The 8,513-nt window shown below is 37.2% G+C and overlaps 1 protein-coding gene and 1 long non-coding RNA gene across 2 annotated transcripts; one reads left to right on the top strand and one right to left on the bottom strand.

Moving 5' to 3' along the window:
- Positions 1-1,146: 1,146 nt before the first annotated feature.
- LOC112045333 (uncharacterized) lies at positions 1,147-2,298 on the top strand. Its single transcript, XM_024081481.2, has one exon. The coding sequence runs from the start codon at positions 1,469-1,471 to the stop codon at positions 1,889-1,891; it is 423 nt and encodes a 140-aa protein (XP_023937249.1). The 5' UTR covers positions 1,147-1,468; the 3' UTR covers positions 1,892-2,298.
- Positions 2,299-4,540: 2,242 nt separating this feature from the next.
- LOC128199156 (uncharacterized) lies at positions 4,541-7,818 on the bottom strand. The gene is made up of 2 exons (XR_008251835.1): positions 7,544-7,818; positions 4,541-5,971 (listed from the first exon to the last, which is right to left on the bottom strand). It is a non-coding gene; the product is annotated as an uncharacterized LOC128199156 (long non-coding RNA).
- Positions 7,819-8,513: the final 695 nt, after the last annotated feature.

The raw sequence follows: 8,513 nt of genomic DNA, 5'->3' as shown, positions 1-8,513 counted from the left end.
TATCATGTGTCTCAAACGGTGAAACAAAAACACCGTGAGTAAACTTGCATACCAGAGAATTTTCTTAATTCTCTGCGTATTTGAAGTCCGCCAGCGCGGTGGACTTTGGCCAAAGCCCTCTCATTCTGAGAGGAGACTCGAGCTCAGCAGTGAGCCGAATATGAGTTGATAATGATGATGAAACGCCACTTAGTATCAAATGAGACTGCTAAGAGGCTAGCAAAAATATATGAACAACAAAGAATTGTATGAAGAACAAAGAAGTTGATAGGTAATACTGGGGCTTTATATTTATTTTGTTAGAACACCTCGTGACAACTATTGTAAGAGATGACAAAAATAAGTTCAGACGCTCGTTAAAGTATACGTATACAGATATTAAATATGAGAGTTCTTTGTTAGCAACCATTTATACAAAAATACAAAAATTTCTCGAGAAGATCAATGAAAATAAGTATTTAATGATTACGAACAAAGCCTTAATAGCTTAACGGTAAGAGCGGTTGGACTCATCACCGAAAGGTGGTGGTTCAATCCTCACCCCGTTGGCCTGTTATCGTACCAACTCCTAGCACAGTATTTCCCGACTAGTTGGAGGGGAATGGGAATATTGGTCATATTTTAAAAAGATATGGCAAATATTCTTTTTAAAAAAAAAGAAAAACAAAACTAGGTGCCGGCAGTAGTACAATGAGAACGTCAGTTACATTCGGTATACAGGTTCGCAGTAACAACATTGTTGCTCAAAGTGCCTAAGACGGTCGCTCATTGAAGCCTGCAGCCCTGTCCATAACACACTTTGAAGCGGATTATGAAAAGCCGCAAGGCGATACTATGTACTGTACTATGTACTGTACACAGAGCTAGGTACTGGAGCCGGCAGCTCGTTTCCCGGCACTACATAAACCTGAGTATTGATTTTTACAATTTACGCAGATAGCTATTAGTTTCCATACGAGCGGGTAAAACAATGAACTCGGCCAGGTTTTATTTTTGCACGTAAATTACGTTCGCAGCTCGCGAGCGGAGCTATCATCCCCGGCGCGGCGGCGCGGGGCTCGCTTTGTTTACGTTCGCCTAGTTACTGCCTCGCCACACCTAATTACTCTGTGTCGGCACCTTGAGACAGTTGGAATTCACCTGAACCGGCAGATGCGTCGCAGCTGTCGGCCCGGCCGGTCCTCTCGCCCCGCGCAACCTTCGCCCCGCGGCTCGCGCAATCGCGGCTAACAGTTTTATTTTCCCGAATAAACTTTATCAAACAAAGCGTGCGTGCCCCGCACCCTGCATCTGCTCGCCCAGCTGTTCCCGCTGCAGCTGCCCGCACCGTCTCGCTCTATCGCAGCGACCCGCGCCCGCGTCCGAGCGAGATGAATAACAACTAGTGTGATCGCATCGAGACCCTTCAGTTCCCCGTGCACGGCCCACTCGTAGTTCGGATCCAGACGCCGGCGGGCTAACTGTGACTATGACGAGTAAGCGCAAACGCGATCGCGACAATGAAACCGAGCGGCATCTGAAACGTCAACGAAGGCGAAAGCGTTCACGCAGCGTACCACTGATGAACGACCCGGATAACGCCGAAAAGCGTCAAGCGCTGAAGCGGCTGTTCGGGCGGATCTGCTCGGTGGAGATGGACAACGAAGGCCCGGCGACGGGTCTGTCCGACACCAGCGACGTGGACAGCCGCGACGCCTACGGGGACGAGAACGACGACCCCCTGCTGGACTCGGTGCCCGTTGACATGGACCCGGAGCAGTTGGGCTTCTTGGTGTGCGCGCAGGAGACGCTGCGTTTCTTGCACGGGCGCGGCATCCCCATCGAGCATCCCGTGTTCTCACGGCTGCGTATGCGCCTTCTCCGCGGCATCGGGGAAATGGCGATGGCCTGAGCGATGCTCGGCCCAGAGCCCGCCAGAAACTAATCCCGCTTCTGTCTTCTCTCTCGGACGTTACTCTGTGTGGTTTATGTCATTTAGTGTCAATCGATGTGATCTCCCCAAACGAACTATTCCTACAGCCAGGGCTCTGGTTTAGTGTAAGGTATCTCGATGTAAAATTGTTGTTGTGTATCAAATGTGGAGGCAACAGGTGGCCCGCGAGGGTGTTCTAGTCATTAACTAGTCAATAACGAAATATATTTGTTAAACGAAAGATGTATTGAATATTTAATTAAATGTAATAAATTCGTCCACGAATTTTGTGTTTACTCTTATTTCCCATCTCAGGGTAATTATGGAATATACCTATTTAAGTTATGTTTCAACTATACTAATAAAAATATTATGATAAGAAACAATGTTGTTTAATTTTTACCTCGCTCATAATCCTTATAACTGTTTTTATTCAATAATATTTATTTAATTTATTTTCATTAATAATAGGCAAGTAAATCAATTTAATAATTCGAGAGTACCTAAACATTTTACTTATTTTCTCATTTTTTCTTTGTTTTATTTTTAATCCTCCACATTAATCGGGTTATTATTATAAATCCAATATTTTTTCATTGTCTCTTGCTTCAACTTTCGATTATCTCTCTTTGATATGCATTTTTTTTGCTCATAAACAGATAAGAGCTTGATTAAAATTAAAATTTTGCTTTTGCGATTTATAATGCTTAGCGTTGTCTCTTCGTTTAGGAGGATATGCTAAGTTTCTTGCTAGCTCTTTTTTTTATTTCTAGTACCACCTGGATGGAACCCAGTTATCAAGCTGGCCCAATTGATAATAATCAGAATCTCTTTTTGCAAAATGACTGATCATTTCAATCATAATTCGTTTAATTCAAGTTCTTATTTTGCAAACACTTTGAAATTGAAACTGAATGAATGAATTGAATAAACTCTGCCATTGATTTGGATGGAAGGTTCTGCTGAGTACTTTACAATAAATCATCACTATTTAGCCTCAAAGTAAAATTTATTATAGTTACGTAAAATAATAATTAATTCTACTTTATAGCATATTGGCTCGCGCCGCGTTTCAAGAACCTGCTCATGACTAAGAGCTTATGTGTGGGTTCAAAACTAGTGGGGATACTCATGTTTCTAAAATAATATAATTCTACTTTATATATTTGTCATTGATAAAATATTATTGATGAATGTAAAGAAAAAGCCTTTGGCCCTGTGGTGGCTATCCAAATAAACTGATGAATTGGAATGATCATAGATTTTTTTTATATATATATAGTTATCATCAATATGAATATAAAAACGAGTTTAGCGCTTATTCGCACGAGAGTTTTTTTAACGGACGTTAAAAAAGCGATCAAATATAGTATAAAGTTAAATGAAGATCCAATGCCCAAAATTGAAAATGCTATAGTGCTCGAAAAAAAACGTCGTGTTTTAAAAACGCTGTCGAGTGAACATATACTTGGGAGAGCATATTTTGTTGTACTTGAACGATTTTTTAAAGTCCGTTAAAAAAATCTCTTGTGCGAATGAGGGCTTATATACCTACTGATAAGAATAACCATACCATACCAACCATCCTTTAGCAAAGTTGTTATGATTAAAAATTCTGGGTTAGACTTGAGTAACCCCGAAAGTGTGGCCTGTACGTGACATACCTTTCTAACAAACCATTCCGACATTGTCGAAGGTATTATTTATACTATTATTATTATGTGTTTTTGATGTAGTCTCTATATAGTCTATATAGTCTCTATATATATAGCAGCGTTGGTGGCGAGCTCGTCGAATAAAAGCGTTCTGCAAGACTCAAGTTCTAGAACGGAAGGGACAATCAACGTAAATTTGGATAGAATGAGATTAGTACAGGGCCTCTAGCCTTGTGGCACGTCGATTTTCTTTCTACAAACGCTAACGATTCGAAAACTAACAAAATATATGCGATAACTTGATCACGCGACCTGTCGATAGCAAATGTCATTCCCATATTTTTTTTTAATTTTCGAAGCGTTAGCGTTTGTAGATAGAGAATCGACGTGCCACATGGTTAGAGGACCTGATCCATTTACCTCTGTTACCATGGTTACAACCCACGTACATGTGACGGAAGAAATCGGGGCTTCTATCGTCGTGGGCAACGAAAGAGAACGCTTACAAATTATCTTTTGTCGTCAGTGTGGACCTTAATCACAATTTTCACAGTCAGCCGAAGGACATCCCCTGATGGACATAAGCCTCTTGTAATGACTCCACATACCACGGCCTCGCGCCGCCAGCATGTGGGAGGTATTCTAGCACCTTGGAACTCAAACGTTCTTCTCCTCAATCTCTGTCTATAACCCATATCACATTTTTTGTAACAAATTAATTCAGGGGTAGGGTAGGGGTAGGGTAGAGGTAGGGTAGGGTAGGGTATTGGTAGGGTAGGGGTAGGGTAGGGGTAGGGTGGGGATAGAAGTAGGGATAGGGAAGAAGTCAAAGCGAAGTTCGACCGGGTCCGCTAGTATATTGTACTCGTATATCTAATGCAAATATATTTCAATCTTAATTCAATAAAAGTTGACTGAAAGTAAGTATTTATTATTGACCATAATACCAGGACATGAGAACCAAACACATACGTTATATCATATACCAAATTTATTTGCTAAAACATCATGATAACATCTAATTTACAAAAAAAAATTGTACTACCTATTTTTAATTACCTATTCACTAGAATATTTACTTTGGCATTAAACAAAAAAAATGTGTATAGATTTACATATGATTTCCAAATTAACATAGAATTTACAACCAAATAGCAGCTTGGACTTTGGTGGGCATAAGCAGTATATTCCTCATTTCTATTAGAAGGCTCTACCCAGTTTTTTAAAAAAAACAATGCATGTCTAAAATGTAAAGAATCACGTTATAGTTAGTAATTTACGTCTATAAATATTTCTGACCGCCTAACTAGCTTATACAGTCATAGTAAGATATGAGTAGGTGTATATATAGCAGACTACTTGTTCTTAACATATTTATTGTAAATCATCATCATAGTCATCATCATAGTCATCATCATAATCATCATCATCATCATTAACAGCCGATGGATGACTGCTGGACATAGGCCTCTTGCATGGACTTCCGAAAAAAACGTCTCGAGCCGCCAGCGTCCTACTCCCTGCAACCCAATTAATGTCCTCGGTCCACCTAGTGGGAGGTCGACTCTGCGCTTTCCAGTGCGGGGTCGCCATTCCAGCACTTTGGGACCCCTGACATCTATCGGTTCTTCTAACTGTGCGCCCTGCCCGTTGCCATTTCAGCTTTCTTAGATTTTAGATTGTAAATACGCTATAAAAACACTATAAGAAACTGAACACTTTATTTAATGTAAAAATAAAAACTAGAATAAAAATATAATCATTGTCTCGTATCTTTGGTATTTATTGCATGAAATAACGTTTCTAATTGCGTGATAATTATAATTAATATTCCTTCATTCATTTTCCTTAAGATTATGTTAAAGATTTTTAAAATATCAAATTATATAATCTTGAAATAAATTTATAGCTTTGTTAATATAAATATGAGTACATATAAACATATATCTAATGCTGATTATGTCTCCTAAATTGCATAATACTTATATTAAAGTACAAATTATATAATAATTATTTTTACCTCATTTCGTTACGAGTGACGTTTGTTCCGTCACGAAGCTTAAAAGGGGGGATACCCCTTGTCATACTCCTGTCCCACCCCTTTAACGCATTACGTAATTTACTCCTACCCTTATATTTGACTAAGTATAATTATAATTGACTAGTTTGTTATCTATAATATGATATATTACTGCCTCTATAGGCATATTCCATTAGCAATCTCTTCATATCATCATTGTTTAAATTAAAACTGGCAATACCATCCGGTTCTTCTGGACTATTAGCACTTTGCTGATTCTCCTGGAGGAATATTTTTGATAGTATAAAGTAGAGCTCTTGTGCTGTTATGTTTGCAGGTGGGTAGGCTTCTGTTTTTGATATTGTCGGATATTCGGGTAACATTCTGGAAAAAATATTGTATTGTTAGCTTTTCAGGATTCCGCGGAAATACGTAGGTTTTCGGAATAAATGACACAGAATAATAATGTATAATATAGAAAACCATTTAACCTATGTGGTTTTCTAGTTTATGCCACTGCTCCAATATTTGAGTAGACAGTTAAGCCATACATTTTGTAAAAATAATGTGTGGCATTATTAAAAAAAAGATCGTTCTTTCTTTCTTTTTCTTTTTTTTTATACAGTCTGTCTCTGTGCATTTAGAAGTATACAGCTTCTTGTGAATTGTGATAGAGGTAGTTCGTGCCAGTACATTCTACATGCTTATCTCTCCCGTTATTCAGCATTACTGTGTTTGTGTCTGGACATGGTTGTCGGTGTACAATTACATGCAGGCTTAACACGCCTTATGTTGATGAACACAGACATTAAAATTATTTAGCCCCCTATAAGAATATTGACTTGAAAAACATAATTTAAAAAATACAGTAATGTGAAAAGCCCTAAACACTGCAGTTGCCTGAGTCCTAATACTTATAATTAAACTATTACGAAAGATTGTGCCAATGTTCAATTTTCAACAAATACATTTTGTTAATTTTGTCAAATTGTCTTTACTCAGTTAGAGCTGTTTCATTCATTTGAATCGTTATTTCATTGTTTTTAACATTATAAAAAAGTGTTATAATAAAAGTACCTAAAGCGGAAATCTCAAGATCTATTAAGATCGTTAAATCTTAGACTTATATAAAACTATAACAAATTTTATCCACGACCAATGACTCGCTTTTATTCAACACAGAGTCAACGGTTTCATAATTATTTTCAATTATTTTGACCTCCATAGCGGAGTAAGTACTTTGTTCGTAGCTGTACATTGATAGTGTAAATGAAATGATTTCAGCGATCTGATGACGTCTTATCATAGGTTATTTTTTTTAGTTTCATTGTAAAACGAGACATTAAATAAATTTCCTATAATATTTTATTGGAATAAATTCTGATTTCACTGAAATAAAATATTTTGAAACTGTCATTCTTACACTATCATCACAAGTTAACTTTCAAATAGCACAATAAAATTTCACTTGTATTAATTTTAACTGAACAGTTATGGTAATGGTAATTAAACCTACGTCGGCAATGATAATTTTATACTATAGATTTGTTACGTGCCTACAAAATCATCGCAAAAAGTGATCCGAATTTAGCGACTCGACTGAACGCACACATTTTGTATTTACTTACATTTTGTATATACAGTTTTTACACTTCCTAAACACACAACTCGACATTGGAGACAATATTTTAGTATTATATGTTTAAATAACTTTCGTGGTTTAATAAGGGACTAAATGAAATTAAGACAAATGCACATTCTCCGCCTCGTTTTTGATGCGCTAGTATAAAATATCAATGTATGTAGGTACTTAGTAAGTTAGTAAAAGACCTCAAAAAACTTAAATTCAAGCGCTAGTAACACACAACTCGATCAATAAACACATCAAAGGCGCACATGTCAAAGAAACCTGCCAAGACATCCTGTGTAGCCCCAAAAGGTTGAGGAGAGACCCACCTGCTTTTGCCCCTTCAAAATCTCGTATAAAACCTACTATTGCACCTTAAATTACGGCAAAAAACACTCCACTACACTGTCGAGCTATTAATCGCGCAGGAACTGTCGGCAAAATGCCCGGCTACAGCCGTGAACCGACCTCCGTTCATTCATGAAGCATTTTTTTTCCAAATACTTAAACAAATACCAATACAATGCATAAACACTCATATGCCCACGGTGTAAGATGTAATTTCAAATGGCAAACAATAACTAAGGGGCGCATCTGGAAGCCGTCTGGCCCTATTTGTGTGATTTACCCCAACATGCTGTGTAGTGGGGTATGAATCCAAACTCAGCTTTCAAAAGTGAATATTGCAGCGGATTTTACAACGATAGTGTGGAGATAAAAAAATGCAACGTAACGGAATATACAGATGGGAAATAGAAGCGGATCGACGCAATTTTTTGTTAGTGCGATACAAAGCTTTGTTTGTAGGAATTAAAATTCATTATAGTTCCCATTTTATGCAGTGTCAACTTTGATTTAAATCCTTCAAACGAATCATGTTGCTCCCTGCAATTCCTGGTAGAGAGATTTATTACTCCAGTTCCAGGTAATTGTTAAAGCCTTTGTTCAATTTCTAGGAAACTATATAAATAGGGTAGTTGACTCATATCAAATTAAATATAAAGAATATTAATTTTGCATAGTTTACGAAATAAGGATCTGAAATATTATATCGATATTAATTAATAAATGTTAAACATTTTTTATAAAACTTAATAATTTAATTTAAAAATCTTGTATTTTTAAAATTTTCCAAACGGCAAAAACTAATATTTTTGTCAAACGCTCCGTTTGTAAGGAATTTGTTATAATGACGTTATGAATAACAGTTGAAATATAGACCATCATGGCCGACAGGCGGCGTTTTAGCTCGTATTATCAAAAACATATTCAAAAACTAAAATTTTCATGTACCTAATG

The sequence above is a fragment of the Bicyclus anynana genome, chromosome 19, assembly GCF_947172395.1.
Source record: "Bicyclus anynana chromosome 19, ilBicAnyn1.1, whole genome shotgun sequence".
In the NCBI taxonomy this organism is placed as follows: Eukaryota; Metazoa; Arthropoda; class Insecta; order Lepidoptera; family Nymphalidae; genus Bicyclus; species Bicyclus anynana.
Note: the sequence above shows the minus strand (reverse complement) of the source record. Positions and strands in the feature narration are given on the sequence as shown.